A 19385-nucleotide genomic window follows, 5' to 3' on the forward strand; every position below is an offset into this window, starting at 1 on the left:
GAGTGAATCAGGTAAATTTGAGATCAGCTTCTCACCATAACGTTTGACTAATATGGCAGAGTGAATTTCCAAGCTTGGATAACTAAACACAGATCTCCTCTGACTTGCACTCTGGAGATGGATCTCTGAAGCATAGGCTTTTTTCCTGATAATGTTCACCCATGACTGGTCTACCTAGAATTCCTATTCCTGGACCAATACTTCAAAATTCATATGCATTTTGATAGATATGATCGTGACTGCATTAGTCAAGTTCAGATTTCTTCCTGAATCAGTTGCCAACCCTACAGCAGAGACTTCCTATGATTAAGGCTATGATTTAGTCATGGGTATTTTTAGTAAAAGTCATGGACAGGTCACTGGCAATAAACAAAAATGTATGGCCTGTGACCTGTCCAATATTTATACTATAAATACCCCTGACTAAATCTTGAGGGGGGATCGCTGATGGGGGGCGGGCAGTGGCTGCTCCGGCCACTCCAGGGAACACTGCATGGGGCCACCCAAGCAGCGGCCGTGCGGCTGACCCTGGAGCCAGCTGTTTGGACGGACCTGGGGACGGAGAAGTCACGGAGGTCGTGGAAAGTCCATGTTTTCTGCGACCTCCATGACAGACACGGGGCCCTATCTATGATTGATCAGATGGAGCAGAATGGCTTCTCCTAGAGCCAGTGCCTGCTGCTTTCTGCAGCTTAGAAAATGGAAGGCGGTTTGTGTATTGTTAACTCTGTTATTGCTGTGAAATAATGATTGCATTTTCCCAATTATGAAAAAAGCTATATAAATTTTAATGCATTTTAATTTTTGTAAATTATGTGTTTTGTTTTAGGTTTCCCAAGCTGGAGATTTGTTAATTGAAGTTTATGTGGAAAGAAAAGAGCCAGACTGTAGTACTATAATCCGGGTTAGTATGTAAAAGTGGTATAATTTGTTGATAAACTTTTTTTATTAAGTGAAACAAATTTGTTTTCTTTATATGTAGTTTTAACATGTCTATTGTTGCATTTGTGTCTTTTCCCATCTTTATTTATTTTATTTTTTTACAGTCAAGCTGTGGCTTAATTAAAATCTGTAAGTAGTATTGCTCTTGTTCTTTTAAGAAGAAGGCTATGGCATAATTTTAAAGCAGAGACCTCCACTTCCAGTTTTATGGCAGGGTACAGCAGTATTGATCCTCACAATGACACCACTGTCCTCCTGTAGTAAATAGGAATACTAACAATTGCCTAGCGATTTCTGCAGTTTATTTAGCAGCACAAGGTCATTTAGAAGGCCTTCCTCCTGATGTCTCTTTCTGCCAGAGGCAGTCTGCCTTGCTTAGGTGCTGAGAGGCCTAACCTCACCGCTCACTATAATTGAGATTTCCAGCCTCGGGTCTAATAGCACTCCTGAAAAGTACTGGGCTCTAAGCAATACTGCTCTAATGTTCAAATGTAAAAGAGAACATTAAATTTCTCTAATAAGGAAGGGTGGTTATGATTAGAAAAGCAATTGTAGTAAGATACCTATTAACCTTGTTAGTGTTGTCTAGTTCCATTTCATTATCATTTTATGCTGCATGGGACATATCAACCAAAAAACCCTGGATTATTATTATTTTTTTTTAAAGACCAAAAAATTCTGTATTATTGACTGGGATGGGAGATGGATGGGGAGGGAGAACTGTACCAAAAAACATAGTGTTTCGGTAATTGTTACCTTTCAGATCACAGCATGCTCATCCTTTCTGTTTCACATGGAACTGAGCTGTAGTGCTTTAATTTTGGGAGTGGAAGGGGTGAAGCTAAAAGGAAAGGCTTGACGTTGCAGTTTTTAGCTGGATAACTTCTAATCTGGTGCAACAAAGTTGATGAAAATGTACTGGCCAGGAATTTGAGAAATAATTAATGGATTCACACACTTGGCATTTCTGTGATTGTACTTAAAAAGAAAAAGTTGAACTGTTTTTCCATCACAAAAGTATAAACTGTCTGCACAAGTCAGAAGCCATTAGTACTTCAGAAACTATTTATTAAATTCTAAAGAGCACAATCTGTATCACAGGTATCACCTTTGACAGAGGCAGAAGAATTAACTAATGATGTATTAGGAATAAAAAACATCACTCCCAACAAGGATGAGATCTGGGCTACTTTTGAAGTGATTGAAAATGGAGAGCTAGGTTTGTGACTTTTTTTTTTCAAAAATATTTGTGTTTTCTCTTATGACATTATTACTGGTTTCTTTTGGAAAGTTAACCAAATCAAAACTCCATAGCTCTTTTTCAAGTGATGGTCCCTGCATGTATTCCATACATGGGTGCACATGTGCGCCAGGCACCTGAGTCTGAAAGGTTTCCTTAGCAGTGTCCCCTTGTCCTCAGAGAGGAGGATATAATACTTCAGGAAGGTCAATGCTTCTCCAGTTCCATGTTACTGCCATATGGCCTTAGTCAAAACCACTGTTCCTTCACGCTCTTAGCTTTTGCTATGACAGTGACTTCTGTCGGTTTGTATATAGTTATAGATGTAGATAGTAGTTCCTTTTGCACATTGCTGAAACTATTTGTAACCGTGACCAAGCCCTCTGCTCCCAATGAATCTCCAAATAGGTCTCCAGGTGCATCTGCAAATGCTACACACAATCCAATGTGCCACCACCTGATGGAGTCACAGTGTACTCTATATGAGCACAAGCAGCCACATCAGCCTGCCTCGCAGATGTTCCATGTCAAGACATCTGTTGTGCAGCCTGGCGCTCTATCTCCACATTCACATCGACCAAGCGATTGCTGCAGATTCTGCTGTAGGCCACGCCGTACTCGAGATCGCACTTCCTTTCACATCCCCACGCCCACCTCCTTGCTGATCACTACTCGCTGTCACCCGCATATGGAATACATATAGGGACCATCACTAAAAGAAGAAGAAGAGGAGGTTTACTTAGCTGTAACTGGAGGTTCTATAAGATGTATGGTCCCTATTTGTAGTCCAGTACCCACTCTTCATCCCCTCTGCTGTGGACTGGACTATTCAGTGGTAAGAAGGACCCTGGAGAGGCGTCGACCCTTATGACCTAATTTGTGCACTCGGCTGTGAGCACAAGAGGAAGCACGATGCACATGTGGGACAATGGACACTGCTAAGGAAAACTTCTGGACTCAGGAGCATGGCGTGTATGTGCATCCATGTATGGAATACAAATAGGGACCGTGCATCTCAGAGAACCTCCAGTTTCAGGTAAGTAAACCTCCTCTTCTAGTAGAAACCTAAAACAAAAAGTCAAAACAAAAAGCCTATAAATATAATGAAGGCCCATTCCACCTCTTTGGGCATGAGAATTTCAAAATGATCCTTTCCTCCAGTTTGTTTCATTAAAAGCTGATTTAATAAGTTGGCTTGAATGCTCATAAATATGTGGTTGAAAAATGTTGTTGGTTCTTGGTAAACTTATGGCCCATGCTTCCAGAAAAAAATAACAATAGACTCCTATAATAATGTTTCAACACAAAATGTACTCGGAATGGAAGATCAGCATTTGATTCATAAGTAATACTGACTTTTTGGGAGAAGATGCTCGAAGAAAGTATGCAGTTCTTTAGAGAGAATGCACTCTTATTAATTTCTTTCAGTCAATTTATTTTTAAAAAGCTAGAAAAAAACACAAGCAAAAGTGTATCATTTTACATTTATCACACTGAGCTCTAAGATACATAATGAGGTCTTGGAACACTGCTGTAAACATAACTGTAAAGCTGACAACACCAAAGGCCAGAAGGTCACAATATAGTTCATAAGTTATAAGGAGAAATAAAAAAAATGCTGTAAGTACTGAATCTTTTCTACTAATGCAACACTTGGAGTGCAGTTTTAATGCTGGAATTCATGGTTAAAGAGACAGAGGTTATTAAAATGAAGGTACATTCTGTTATAAATTTAAACATAGTAAGAGAAGGACGGCAGCTATGCCATCACTGACACAATATTGCTAATATTTTGTATCTTGTCACCCACTCACTAACCACAGGGGCCATTTTGAAAGATATACATAGTTTTAGGGAAAAAACATGTATAGTGTGTGTATAATAAGGTTTATTGAGATTTCACATTACATTTGCCTTTGCGTGGTATAGAATAATGTGGTACATATATAGTTGGGTATTCTTCCAATACACAGAGTGTGAAGTAATTTGTTTCTTTAACATGGGTCATTCTTTATTAAATTTAAAAACAATAAATTAAATCAGAGGAAAGTTGTGAAAACCGGGACTGTCAAATTCCCCGGATTGCCATGGATAATCCCAAAATGCCTGATCTGGAACATAATTTTGAAAATCCCTTAAGCAGTGGTTCTTAGTGGTTCTCAATCAGGGGTTCGAGGCCCCTTGTGGGGGCCGTGATCAGGTTTCAGGGGGGCCAGCATTAGACTGACTGGGACTCAGGACAGGAAGCTCTGCCACATCGGGTTGAAGCCCAGGCCCTGAGCCCTGCCACCTGAGACTGAAGCCGAAGCTTGAGCAGTGTAGCTTTGCAGGGGCTCCTGTGGCATGAGGCCTTGCTTGCTATCCCCTAATGCCAGCTTTTATATGCAGAAAACCTGTCATTGTGACATAGGTGGGCCGTGAGTTTTTATAAATATCATGCGGGGGGGCTCAGAAAGAAAAAGGTTGAGAACTCCTGCCTTAAAGAATTACCAGTCTTGCTGCCATACTTTGTGCTGGCCTAGCAATATCAGCAGACATCTTAAAGGCATGAGCATTGGTTGGCTCCAAAGTGGTTGTGATGGCATCAAAGACTCTTACCTATAATGCAGCCAGAGGGATCACAAAACTTGGGGCATTTTATTGACTTACTTATTTTGACTGTAATGACAAATACAAACACATTATTTACTATTTAGATAGTACCTGAAATGTACTCATTTGCTGAAGTACTGAAATGAAGTGCTTTGGCAAATGAGGATTTAAGGGGATATGAAAGAAGTGGGTGGGGGTAGTGGAAAGAGAGAAAAGCAAAGAAGTGGGTAAGCTAGGTTGTAAAGTATTTTGGATGCAATGAGAAGTATAGCGTTGGCCTGAAAGGTTGACTGAACTAGTGACGTTGGAGGAGGTGTAAAACCAAGTTTAGGGGGAGACCCTACAAGCCCTATGTATGATAGGGGTCTGAGGAAAGCCAATAAAAGTTGGAGATTCACAAAGTTCAGGGAGCTAACAATAAATAGGGGGCAAACTAACTAAACACAGAAGACCTGATTCAGTGTCTTGGTGCATTCAGCAGAAGCCTGTATGTTTCTATTATTTGAAAGTCTGCCTGAGGGACCTACTGGTACAAGCAGCCTGTAATCCCTACTCCTCAGAGTTGAGGGGGGGACCTGTGCAACACAGGAAGCGGGTAAATTGTTGGAGGTGGGGGATGAGATTAGTAAACCCAGGAGAGGCACTTGCTCAGCGGAGATTCTGCGGAGTCCTGGCTAAATTTAAAAGCAGCTCTTCCCAAGGTTGAAACTAAAACCAAAGACAAATGGAGAAAAGTTAACATGCAAGAAATACTGCCCCTTGTATAGTAAATACAAAAATTGCTCATCTTTAAATAATCAAAGAGAGAAGGAAAGGGAAAGGAGATCAGAAGGGAAGTGTCACATTTCTTTTGGCTTAATATAATTTCAGATTAAAGAAAATTAAGATGCCCAGAAAATTAATTTGAGACTTTTCCATTGAGACTTGAAAACAAGGGCAACTTTATATTAATTTATGTGCTACAGAGTACTGCAGTCTACAGAAGAGGCAAATTTGATATATTGACCCTGCAAACTACAATAAAATTGTATGGCATGTGCCAGGAGATACCAGAGAAGTAATGCCAAAATACCTTGATCCTAGATAGGTGCAGACAAACATCCAGCCCAAACTAAACGTAAGAACATGTATTGAAAAAATAAAAATGGGTGTAGAGAGGTGCTTCAGATCAAGGTTGGATGCCTTTCTCACAGATACACTTTAGCTAAACACAGGTCATTTGGCTGAATACAGTGGTAACTGGATGAAATGTAAAGGCCTGTGAGATACAGGAGGTCATATCTAATGATCTGTTCTGGCCTTAAACTCATGAAAGCTAGTCTGCCACAAATTTAATTATGGCCTACTCCTGATATAGGAGTAGATGGGTACTCAGTGCCTCTCAGGATCAATCCTTGTTTTAGGAGTTCACAACACAGCTCCAGATAAGGCCTGACCCAACTTCCATTAAAATTAATGGAAAGACTCCCATAATGACCTCAAAGGCTCAGATCTCATGATCTTTACTTCTCTAATTCTTTGCTTGAAATATATATAAAAATTAATTGGGCTAATATATATAATACTATAGCTAAGACACGCTTTACTCCTGGATCCAAACTGGGGAGATAAGAGCCAACAAATATATTTTGTCTCCTTCAAGTTGCCATTGTTTGTTATTATTTAATAAATTTGTTTGACATGCTGTGCACTATGCAGTCCCTGTCCCAATGAGCTTAGTCTAAAAGATACAAATAAGAGAAGAGACTGGGAGATAAGATTTGTTTGTTTTGCTTCAAATCATGCTGATGACCACAACTTCTCTCAGACACATCAGTAGGGAAGATAGGCTATTTTTAACATGTATCATTGTACTTGTCTATTGGCACCTGTCCAGGACATTGGGAGATTCAGTTCATTACAGTCTACTCTACAGTCTCTGGGGAGCTGCACTTTTTTGTGTATTGTCACACAATTTCTTGGGCAATTGCTGAAAATGAACCCTCAGAAGTCAAGAAAATTAACATCTTGTATTATCTGAAATGTAATTTCCTTCTCATTATTGCTATTTCAGACCAAAATAACTTGTTCTGGATATTTACCAGCAAATGCATAATGACTTTAGTAACAGGGTAATTGGAAGTATATGTTGATCATTTGATGTTAGAAATACTGAAATTACAATATTAAAAACCAACTAAATTATTTATTTACCGATAGGACAGTTGAAATAATTGGTAAAATTATCTGGCCCTTTGCAGAGAACTCGTAGTACCATATGCTGTTATCAAATAGGATCTATGTTATTTTTTAGTAATATTTGTGAGATGGGTAGCTTGTAAAGGAGGTATGTTGTCAACAAAATAGCTAATGCATTTTAGCATGATGATTTGTGTACCATATAATACATTATGTCAGATGGTCTTAAATGTAGCTATAAATAAAAGAGTAGGTGTTTACTTTGGGAGCATTTATATTCTAGGAAAATGTGATGATGTGCCAGGTTCGTCCTGCCTTTTGTTTTTTGTTTTTTAAGTTTTGCTTTAGGGTGGATTTTAACTCTTATATAAATGCAATGAGTTGGTTTAATGTTATTACATTTAAAGGATCACTCCACTTATAAATCTCTTCCTTTTTAGTGTGGAAAGTAGGGTTACTTCAATAAAAGTTCCTGTACAGGCACAGTTTTAAAGGGGTTGTTGAATTACTGACCATAGAAGACTATTGCTAATCTGCCCCATCATCATTGTTTCTGAACAATTACAAAAAATCTTAATAAGTGGGTTAATATGCCTATAAGTAAGTCATTTCTTATGCAGAGCTAAATTATGCTTCCCACGGCACTGTGCTAGTGAATAAAGGAGATGCCATCATACCTCTCTCGGCACCATTGTGCAAGAAAAGAGGTTCTACTAGTGTGGTTTGCAGTCCTGACCAACCCGAAGGGGTTTACTGCAATGATGTGTCCATATGCATGTTTGGCTGCCTGTTCTTGCATAGAACACTCCTGTTCTTTTTTTCAAAGGGGTAGCAAGACCTTCTAGGTGCCATGCTTCTCGCCTCTGCCTCCTAGACAGCGAGGCTTTTAGAGATACAGGGCTGAACTTTCTGGCCCCAATTGTGCGTGCTGCTGAGCACCTGAGTTTCAAAAGAGTTCAGTGCCCAATGTGCGCCCAACCAATTCTTCTGAAAATCTGACCGCTTTTTTTGGTGCCTTAAGGGGAGCTGAGCACTTTTTTGAAAATCTGGTTTCAGTTGTGAGCACTGAGCTCTTCAAAATTCTGGCCTTAATGACTCCTGAACACGTTGTTTAAAGGGTGCCATGTTGTTCTATCCCAGCACAGCTCAGCCTACGGAGCCTACAGTCCATTAAGTCACATTATATTTATTTGTTTAAATTGTCATGGCAATGCAAACAGAAAGCTTGCTGTAATTTGTTTATATAAAGTAGGATAACATTATACGTTCAGATTAATATTACATTTAAGAAACGTTATTGGGGGAAATGAACAAATGTTTATGATGATGCCTTTCTCAAAACTTCTCAATATAAAAATATTTTCCAAAAGATTCCTAAGTCACCTAGGCATTTTATTAGAAAATTACCTATATTGATTAGACACCCATGATCATGTAAACCTATCCCTGCTAGGGACCGGATGAAGGATTTAAAATGGTAGGCCTCAGCTTTATTACATTTAATATTAAACAGGGTGCTGACCTTCCTCCTTCCCAAAAATGACCAGATGTTTAATTGAGTCTAGTACAGGGTTAAATCACAGCATACAATCAAAGAATGAAGCTTGCCTGCTTAGTTAAATCCCTACTACCAAATTCATAATTCAGCCAATTGTTGAATTCCACCACCCGGACTTCACCGGCTCCACAATTTCCTTCTGAGTCCCATGCTCAGGTTTATCCCAGGATCTGACCTCTTGAAGCCTCTTAGTAACACTGGACACTGACTGTAAGTTACAGTGACATTTACTAACTTTTATTACCTCCTTCTTTTTTGGAAGTGGGTTACTATCCCTTATCTTTATCATCTCCACCTACCAGGCCTACAGCATTTTTTAGGAAGGTGAAAAAAACCCCAAACCACCAGACACCTTTTCAATCTTGTCAGAGGGAAAAATTCTTTCCTGACCCCAACAGATAATCTGATTAGGCCCATAGGAAGCCTGGAAAGCCAGGTGTGATAATGACATCACCTATAGGGTGGAGTGGGTGAGACAGCTTTCAGCAGCCAGAAGAGGCTGCTGCATGCCCAAGAATGCTTCAACACATAAGAGAGGAGGGTTTGCTGGAGCCTGTCAGCTCCCACACACCACCTGAACTGGCCAGCGGATGGGCAGGTGATCTACATCCTCAGCACAAGCCACTGCCCCCATCTATGCTTCCCATTTGCATTCTCAGCTGGGGAAGAGGTTAGAGAAGGGGGGGGTGCCCGTGGTGCCCAAGGGCATGCCCTCTGATCAGTATTTTGAGAAGGAAGTCCTGGCATTTGGATCAAATAAATGTGACTACTACCAAGGGAAGAGGGGACATTCTTAGTCTCTAATCCTGCAGCATGCACCATTTGTACAATTTTGTGTTGTCCTTAACTACTCCTGCATTTGTACAGCATCTGTAACAATTTGGCACCAGTCTTGATTGGGGGCCAGGAAGGAGGCCTCTGGGAACTACCATAGTAAATATATAACAGTTGAAACTTTAATAAAATTGTATTGTTAAATATTTTTGAAGGGATTCCTCAAATTGTTCATTTTCTAAAATTCAAAGTGATGTTTACAAATGAGTGAATTTGATTAATCACTCAAAATGTCAAGCTCCTGTATATTGAAATAAATACCATATTTGGTCCCATGAAATTCAGTTTAATTTTGGTCGGCAGGTATGTCTGAGTCTGTGTGAGAATATGCACATAGATATTGGGCCCATGGGCCCAAGTTGCATTGAATAAATATCCTAGGGGGGCAGTGGCACAATTTGTGTTTTTCACCTTTGCAGTTCCATGATCCCTGGGTTGGCCAAGGCCATATTGACTCTGTAACTTAAAGCAATTTCTCTATTTTGTAATTGTTTGATGCCCCTAAAATGCATTTCTGCCTTCAGGGATTACTGAAAGGCATTGACCCGCTGCCCATGCCCTCTTTTATCATGCTATATCTCCTGTGCCAGGGGCTGTGGATTTCCTGGTTTGATATTTGGCACAAAAACTGTCCTTTTTAATGGGTAATTTAATTTATACCAATAAATTACCGGAGATTGTGATGATGGGAAAGAGGAAATTATTTGCCATAACAGAAATTTTATATTTATAGTTTAGATTGCAAACTTTTGGGGGCAAGGAATGTCACTTTGTACAGTGCCTCACACAATGGGGCCCAACTAGGCTAGCATCATAGCTGCTGCCATAATATAAATGTTAAATTATGTTTAAATCTTATTTCTGCATTAAATAATATGTAGTACAGTTACGTATTTTATGTCCTTTCAGAAGCGACCATTAAGAGTTAAATATAATTTCTTTTAAACACTTTGCTGATGTTCAGCTGGGTAGACATTGCTTGAAATTGAAATTTATTTGGAACATAGCAGCAAAAGTGTTGGGATAGAGGATCAACAGTTAAATGCTTAATTGTAGCATTCACTTGAATAACAGAAGAGGTAATTTTCCATGTTTTAAAGAGATTAATACCTAGACTTATGTAACATACTAGGATCTGTAGTTTTGTTTTTATTGTTCCTTGTCTGTAATGTTTTCTATTTTATACACTTTTGACATTTTTCAGAGCGCCCTCTACACTACACAGAAAACGTGTTGGAACAAGTTCTTCATTGGAGTTCATTACCTGAGCCTGGCTCTGCATATCTTGTAATAAAGAAGTTTCTAACAACAGATACAGTAAAACTCTACAATGGTACGTACAATTATCTTTTGAAAAATTTGAAGTTTTATGTCAAAGTACTACCATGGCATAAACTTGCTAACTGTTTCAGTGATCGTTCTGTGTGTGTAAAGTACCATTGAAATATCTGAGAGAGTCTCAGGTACTACACAGTATAAAAATCAGAACCCTACCAACAGTTCCACTGAATTTCTCTAAACAAGTGGGTTTATGGGTGTTCTTGTTTTCCCCAAGTTATAAAATCCACTGTTTGAGTATATGAAAACATCCAAGGAAAACTCTGTGGCAGCAGTTCAGAAACTGTGATCTGCATACCACTGTTGGCTCACAGAGCACTGCTAGATAGTTCATGCGTTGCTTGCTGATAATTGTAGTGCAGTTAAAGTCTATCCAGATTTTTCACAGCCTAGTCAAGGTCTAACTAGATTTTTCTACTGGTATTTTTGAACAATAAAAACAACATAGCGCCTCTCTACCTTGGGTAGTGTACTTTTGGTGTAAAATCATTGACTATGTATCCTGATTACACCAAAATGGAGCAAACGTAGGACAACAGAACCAAACTGCAAAAGAGAGTAGGGCAGTGGAAGTCACAGGTAGCAAGAGAAAATTAGGTATGACATCCAGGGAGTAAACATAGGCCAGATGTAAAATGAGAAGATGTGATCTAGCAGTTACAGCTACAACCATCTCATGTGTCAAGTTATGTTTTTACTATAGTTGTTTCAGGGAAAATGGAGGATTGGAAGGTGGATTCATAAGGGGAGTCTCTATGTTGCATGTTTTACAATTAAAAAAAAGATTGAAAGCCAGTACGTTATCGATTCAAGTTGTATGAGAGTGGTGTTTGTGGCAATGAAACTGAGTGCGGATTTTTTTATGATAGACTTGATGAAATATTAAAACTACCTATGAACATATCCATGTAAATATTCTTTTTTTATCCTGTCACTTCCAGTTACACAAATATGTTAATCTTTCATCTGTCTGTCTCAATGGTGGAGATACCTTCCTAAAAGAATCAAGGAGGACAAGAAAAGGTCATATGCATATTGTCCTGAAGATAGCAAACTTTTCTTGTCCTCTTTGGTTCCTTTTTGGAAGGAAGCTCCACCACTGAGAACACATTGTCCACTAGTTTAGCTAGTTTTATTCTTCAGTTCCACCATCCGTGAGAGTAGTAATTTATATAGGAGCTGGTGAATGGAGAAGTAATAGTTAACTGGGCCTAGACTGTTGAGAGTTTAGAATATCAAGACAAAGACCATTATCCCCAGTTGGTGTTTGATGTGTAGCCTGTGAAGTGAATGAAGCATGAGGAGAAGGTGCTTTCATCTGCCTTTGTTGGTCATCAGGTGAACCACTGTGTTCTTTATCAAATGGAGTTTCTTCAGTGTTTGAGGGTTCATTTCCAAATATAGGTCATTGCAATAATTTAACCTGGAGGTCTGCAATTTGCACTTACTTCAGAAGAACTATCCTTACTTTTTATTTTGACACCTTTTTTTGTGTACTACTGTAACACCAACAAACCCTATTCATCGGTGGGCAGGATCGAACCTGGGACTTCTGAAGCTAAATGCATGATCCTCTACTGCATAAGCAAAAAACCCTGTTTCTGTTAGCTAAGGCTGTAGCAGACTCATTAATCTCTAAGTGGTCTCGGTGCCACTACGTGGGACAGGAGGTGTGTGGGCTACGTAACTCCTCTTTGCTAGTCTCTGTATACTCAATTGGAATGGATCTCCATTATATGATAGGGTAATTTGCCTCAGAGCTATGCATTTTGACTTGGGCCAGATACATTGGTTTTGTGGCTACAATGCTCATTGGTTCAGGTCTTCATTTCATTTTAATGCTGCATATTGATTTAATGGTACTGTGTTTAGATGCTTACAGGCAAGCACCTTATAAATTAATTGGGGCTATCCTAAGTAGTTTAGATGTTAAAGTAATAAAAGTGTATTTAAGAAACGGATTTGGTAAATGCTTTTGCTTGATTTGGATTCAGAATATTTTTGCAATGGTGCTAATTGTAGTCTTAATCATGGCAATATTATCACAGCGAAATAATCTCTTGCATTACTGCTGGATCTGTTCTTGAATTTAGGATTGCCACTTTAAGAAGCTTTTCCATGGTGAATACATTTTAGTAACTAAAGCCCTGAAGTTTTTTTCTTTTTTTTTTCTCTCCTTAATTGTGTCTTGCAGCACCCAAATTGTAAATACTACTTATGTGGGGTGTACTTGCTAATAGATTTGGGGTAGTTAGATATTCAGTTTATTTTGTCTCTGGCTGAGCAAATGTCTTCCAAATCAATCACAATGACTACCAACTCCAGCATTAGTGCTCCATTCATTACATCCAATACACCTTAACATTGGGATTTAAAAAGGAAATAATGAAAGTAAATCAAACGTGATTTAACGTCAATTTGTTACCAGCACAACTGACATCATTTTAGAAATGCTCACTTTTTGCTGTTCATCGTAAAACTGAAAAATGCGAAGGAATATTTCTATGGATTTCTTGTCTTGTCAAAATAGTGAAGCAGAGTCAATGATGCAAGCAAAATAGACTGTAACTAGGTTTTATTGTAATAAAAGTAAAGAAGTTAAGCACTAGGATTTTAAAAAATAAACACTGCTTTAAAGAAGTTTCATTTTGCAAGAGTTTTAATAAGTCTCATTGTAATTCTTAATTTACCAGAAACATTATCAATAAAAGTAGTAGAGTAGCTAAAATTTATCTTTAAATGTGTAAATATTAACTGCCATAAAACAAATAATAATTACAATATTGGCAAATAAAAATATACATTTTTAATTAACAATTTGAAGGGGTTTAAACCTTCTTAAATGTGGAATGTGTGTTGATGTTTATGCATTGTAGCCATTTACACACATAACACTTCTGTTTCTAATCTTGTGTGTAAATCCATGTATACATATGGTAAATTACAAAAACAAATTTTGGGAGCCCAGGTACTATCCTTTTGCTAATGGTTCTGATTTCATCCCCTCAATGTCCCTTTTCAGGGAAGGGAGGAATATTTGATTAGACCAGCAAGGGAAAGCCACCCTGTGGAATCCTGAGAGGAGTGCAGAAGGGAGGGGCTGGCTTGGCTTCTCTGAGCCCTTCTTTCCCAGAATGTGCAGGGAGATTGTTCCTGAGCAAGGAAGGAGGAGATAACTGGTAGGATCCTATTAGCCTGGAGGAGGAAGGAGAGACCTTATGTCTTTGCACATTAAGGTACCATTAACGTTTACTTTTATTCATGATTATGGATTAGATCCTAGCAGTTATGCTGAAGGGTGGGGGGCAACTCTAACTATTTGTTGTTTGGCATGAGGGCATTTATTTGGGTTGGGCCCCAAAAAAATGCCAGGTGTTTTCAGTGGGCATATATCTTCTGTCCTCCCTCTCCCTTCTTCCTCTCTGCTTACAGTTAATAAAGTTGAAGCCTTCACTTTAACACTATTACTCAATCTGTTTCATTTTCTGGTGTATCCTGATCAAGCACCCAGTGTTTCATCTGGCTCAAATTTCTTTCAAGCATTTTGTACTCAAGGAGGGATTCCATTTTTTTTATTTGGAATTTCTGTACTGTGTGACATATTTTTGGCATTTGTAACAGTGACGTTCCTAACATAGCTCAGACCTTCTAATTGGCTCTGTTAATTGCCCTTAATCCTGTAGCTTGGCTAAACTTCATTTCCATTTCTTTGGCAGTTGGCATAACTGGTCTGATGAAACTTTGATTTACCATCAGCACTAAACGATATAGAAATGGGAGTATAAATAATGTTTTTGAAATGATGAGAACTTAAGTCAATTTAGTTCCCTTTAAAAAAGCCAACAAAAATAGCATACTTATACATCTTCAAAGAGTTTCCCTAATGTGAGTGTGATTCAAAGCAGAGAGGGTTCCCCACTTCTTCTTACAAAGGGTATAGTAATGAAACCTACACTTATAAATTGAAAATTGGTTGGGACTAAAAATAAAGAGGAGGGTGGAAAGCAGCATATAGAGAAATCATGTGAGTGGCCTCTTCACACCTAGGCACCATGAAACAGAGGAACGTATACAGCCACTGGTTCTGTAGAACAAAAATAGAATGGAGAGTGGGCTTAGTATCTTTTCCCAAATAACAAGCCAGGGGAATTTTAGTTATTAACTGAGACAAATCTTTTGGGAACAGAACTCAGAATTTGGATCCATTGTGCAAAGTTACCACCAAGAAAAAATATACAAAGGGTGAGTCACATTCTGGAGCATAATCCAGACCAATGAGAGGTTGTCACCTCTGTAACCTTGAGTGCCTCATGAAGCTGGGTCTCTCATAAACAGCCTACCAGCATGCAAGTCACACCCTGAGTGTCTGTATAGTGGCAGTCCTGGTCCAGTAGTTCTGACCCCAGCAGCTTGCCAGCAACACACCAGTCACACTGAGGCTTCCAGAATCCTTGGTTACTATTAACAAAGTGACCCAACACACTCCCAGTCCCAGATTTTCCCAAAAAACGTGTGTTCTGCAAAGTCCAGCCCTCTCCAGGACGTTATGTAGATGAATGATGTAGTTATGAAGATCCCTTGCCCCCATAAGCAATCAATATTCAGCAGTTTGTTAATTTAACTGCAGTTATCAAACAGTTCATTTTAAACACTGCACTGGATTGGTTAACATTAAAAATCAAATGTTTATTAACAAAACAAGGTAGGATTTTAAGTGAATTCAAGTATAAAATAAAGTTAGAAATGGTTACAAGCAAATTAAAGTGGAAACACGCATCTAAAAGTCTAAAACTTAATCTAGCAAGGCATCATTTAAATTGGCCTTTCTCACCTACAGTCTTCCCACAAGATAGTGACTGACCCTTTCCTTGGTCAGAATCTCTCCCAGAGGGCCAGAGGTGCTGATGCTTTCATTGTCTTAGGTGAAAGAGAGAACTTGGATTTTCTGCTCCTTTCTTTTATATTCCAGTGAACCTTTGAAGTGGATTCTTCTGAAGGTTACTCCTCAAAGCAAAGTTTTTCCAAAAAGTGAGGAAGGTGACATGGAATCTGGTGATGAAGGGGGCTCCATGCTCTTCCTTTCCCCACTTGTGTTTGCTAAAATATAAATTGTTCTGTTTTCTGCCATCTCCTCCCCCGGGTGTCTCAAGAATCCTGTTTACCACTTATATGTAAATGGAGATCTAAACAAAGGACTGTGTTTGATGGGACTGTTTAACAGCTTTGGCCTAGGAAAGGCGGTCTGGTTTTGAACATGTGCTAATAACTTTACATATTTTCTCTCTCTCTCTCTCTTTATATATTCTGACAAAGCTCTGTCCTTGTCTCCGTGGGTCCTGCGTTTCCCAGATTTTGCTAGCCTCAGAGGCTCACTGTGACCCTCCACGTAGCCCTTCTTTCTCTAGAGGCAAGGGTCACAGCTTATTGAGCCATTTTCATCATAAGCCAGCAAGGGAGGTGAGGAGAAGCAAGCTTCCCTCGCACAGTCTCTGTCTCCGAGTCTCAGTGATTAATCGGGGAAGGGATTTTGGTCATGAGTTTGGCAATTTTTTTTAACAGAAAGAAGCAAATATCTGTATAATGTCCTCAGATTTTGATACATGGAATTCACCAGAGATTAATTATGAATATATAGTAATGTCCTTGGTGACCATTAGTTTTTCCTTTTCTGTTAGCATGTGTATTAAATTTAGACAACAGAAGGATGAGGTCTGTAACAAGAGAAATCCAGGTCTTTCAAGTAGCAAGGAGGAAAATCAAGTGTGTGCTGTAAGTATTTTTTTTTATGAGATCATCAGTAAGGCTCACTTGTATTTCATAAATATTTATTTCTTCCTCTAAAATGAGAATTTCCCATATTAAAATTTCTTCTGTCAGAAGTGTATGAGTTAATGGACACATATATATAAAGTCCTTGAGAGTTTCCAAATAAAGTATTGGGCCGTTTAAGTGGGAAATATTGATCTCCAAGAATAGAATTATTCCAAATGGGGGGGGGGGGAGTTGGAACACGGGCTTTAAAAACATAAGTGAATTGAGATTTCATGGTCTCCTATTTGATAAAAAGTTTATCTGTAAAATTAATGTGATTAAGACAAAAACTGAAATTATTTTAGGTTTAATTTCAGCATCAGACACCCAATTAGTGGCAACCAAAGAATATAGAAAATAGTCAGTTCAAGGATAAAGTACAATTGAAGCAATTTCCCCTAAGAGTTGGATAAAAAGCTCTATGTGTCAATCAGTTGATAGAACTGAGAGAGAGATTTTGACAGGTTTGTTATGGTGAGAGGGTTACTGACTTTAGAACAAGTGGTTTTATTAGTTTAAAGACTAACTTCAGAATAAAGCAGTAATCCTGATTGTTATCATTTATTGTTTGTATTACTTTTGCACCGGGGAGCTCTAGTCATGGACTAGGATGCCATTGTGTTAGATGCTGTACAAACACAGAACAGAAAGATGGCCCCGCCCCAAGGATCTTACAATCTAAGTACAAGACGAGACAATAAGTGGATACAGACAGAAAAGGAGTACAATATTGTCTCATTGTTTCCTTGAATTGGCGATAGGCTGCGATCACACCAGACTAGCGACCTAATATTTATTTATTTTTTGTGGTTAAGTTTGTCTGATGCAAATGGTATATGTAAGAATTTAAATTCCATTATGATCATGAAACAGTTGTGATGATTAATTTAAATCCTCTTGGTATGGAGGGAGTTGAGTATCCTCTGTATTGAAAGATTTCGATAATGGCATAGAGAGTACACTTATAAAGTTTCTAGACGATGCCAAGCTGGGAAGGGTTTCAAGTGCTTTGAAGGATAGAATTAAAATTCAAAATGATCTGGACAAACTGGAGAAATGGTCTGAAATAAATAAGATGAAATTCAGTAAGAACAAATGCAAAGTACTCCATTTAAGAAGGAGCAATCAGTTGCACACATACAAAATGGGAAATGACTACCTAGGAAGGAGTACTGCAGAAAGGGATCTGGGGGGTCAGAGTGAATCACAGGCTAAATATGGGTCAACAGTGTAACACTGTTACAAAACAAGTAAACATCATTCTCAGATGTATTAGCAGGAGTGATGTAAGCAAGACATGAGAAGTAATTCTTCTTAAGGCTGATTACGCCTTAACTGGAGTATTGTGTCCAGTTCTAGGTGCCACATTCAGGAAAGATGTAGACAAATTGAAGAAAGTCCAGAGAAGAGCAACAAAAATGATTAAAGGTCTAGAAAACATGATCTATAAGAGAAGATTGGGGGGAAAATGGGTTTGTTTAGTCTGGAGAAGAGAAGACTGAAGGGGGGCATAAGTTTTCAAGTACATAAAAGGTTGTTACAAGGAAGAGGAAGAAAAATTATTCTTGTTTACCTCTGAGGACAGGACAAAAAGCAATGGGCTTAAATTGCAGCAAGGGCGGTTTAGTTTGGACATTTGGAAAAACTTCCTAACTGTCAGGGTGGTTAAGCACTGGAATAAATCGCCAAGGGAGGTTGTGGAATCTCTGTCATTGGAGATTTTTAACTGCAGGTTAGATAGTCACCTCCTGCCTTAATTGCAAGGGACTGGACTAGATGACCTCTTATTATTAATATAATTGTGACTATTTATTTTCTCTCAATTTGAGTTGATGGGTGAGGGGATTTAAGTTACTATTGAATCCCAATGTTATGAATATAATTGTAATAATTTGTCAGTTCCATTTGGATTAGAGAATGAGGACTGAATTCCTGTTTATTCCTAGGGTTGCCAGGCATCCAGTTTTTGATCGGAACGCCCGTTTGAAAAGGGACTCTGGCAGCTCTGGACGGCACCGCCAACTGGGCCATTAAAAGTCCAGTCGGCAGCCCAGTGTGGGACCAGGAGTAAGGCAGGCTCCCTGCCTGCCCTAGCACCGCTTGGCTTTTGGAAGCAGCTGCCAGGTCCCTGCAGCCCCTAGATATATGAGTAGCCAGGGAGGCTCTGCACACTGCCCTCCCCCTCCCCCCCCACCGCCAGGAACTGCACCAATGGGAGCACCACTTAACCCAGACCCCTCCGGCACCCCAAGCCGCTCTCCCCACCTGGCCCCACCCCAGAGCCCACATCCGCAGATGGAGCCCACACCCCCTCCCATACTCCAAACACCTTAGCCCCAGCCTGGAGCCTCCTGTACCCCAAACACCTCATCCCTGGCTCCACCCCAGAACCTGTACTCCCCAGCTGGAGTCCTCACTCCCCCTGCACCCCACCCCCATGCCCCAGCCCAGAGCCCTCTCCCACACCCTGAACCCCTCATTTCCAGCCCCACCAAAGCCTGCACCCCCAGCCATGGTCCAGATCTTGAACTCTTATACTCACACTGAGCCCTAGTGAAGTTGATGGAGGTTCACGAAAGCCTGAAGTCCATCCATGTGATCCCAATTACAGTGTATGCGCGCGTGTGTGTATGTATGTATATGTATGTATGTTTGTAGGTGCTAAAGTTTTATATTATAAAACTTTAGCACTTACAAGTCCACTCAGTCTTTCTACTTGTTCAGTCAGTCACCAGACAAACAAGCATTCAGTGTTGGGGAAGGACGGGGAGGGGGAAAGTAAGCAATGACTTGTGCAGGACGATGTGGGAGGACAGAGGGGTGACAATGGGAAGGAGTAAGCAATAACCTGTGCAGGAGGAGGGTGAGGAAGGTGTCTTGCTGCTGCTTCTG

General features: G+C 39.5%; 1 protein-coding gene across 7 annotated transcripts in view; it reads left to right on the forward strand.

Moving 5' to 3' along the window:
• The window catches only part of ARAP2 (ArfGAP with RhoGAP domain, ankyrin repeat and PH domain 2), a 194189-nt gene that overhangs the window by 154936 nt on the left and 19868 nt on the right, over positions 1 to 19385 (forward strand). For 6 of the 7 annotated variants that reach the window (XR_006281136.1, XR_006281135.1, XM_038400790.2 and 3 more), the window contains exons 25-27: positions 830 to 904; positions 2044 to 2161; positions 10549 to 10677. Coding sequence is in view for 5 of the 7 variants with exons in the window: in XM_038400790.2 (XP_038256718.1) it covers positions 830 to 904; positions 2044 to 2161; positions 10549 to 10677 (322 nt within the window). In the remaining 2 variants the exon portion in view is untranslated. The remainder of the gene's footprint in view (positions 1 to 829; positions 905 to 2043; positions 2162 to 10548; positions 10678 to 19385) is intronic. The other variant, XM_043513994.1, reaches the window with a different exon arrangement.

This window comes from Dermochelys coriacea, chromosome 4 (assembly GCF_009764565.3).
Source record: "Dermochelys coriacea isolate rDerCor1 chromosome 4, rDerCor1.pri.v4, whole genome shotgun sequence".
NCBI lineage: Eukaryota > Metazoa > Chordata > Testudines > Dermochelyidae > Dermochelys > Dermochelys coriacea.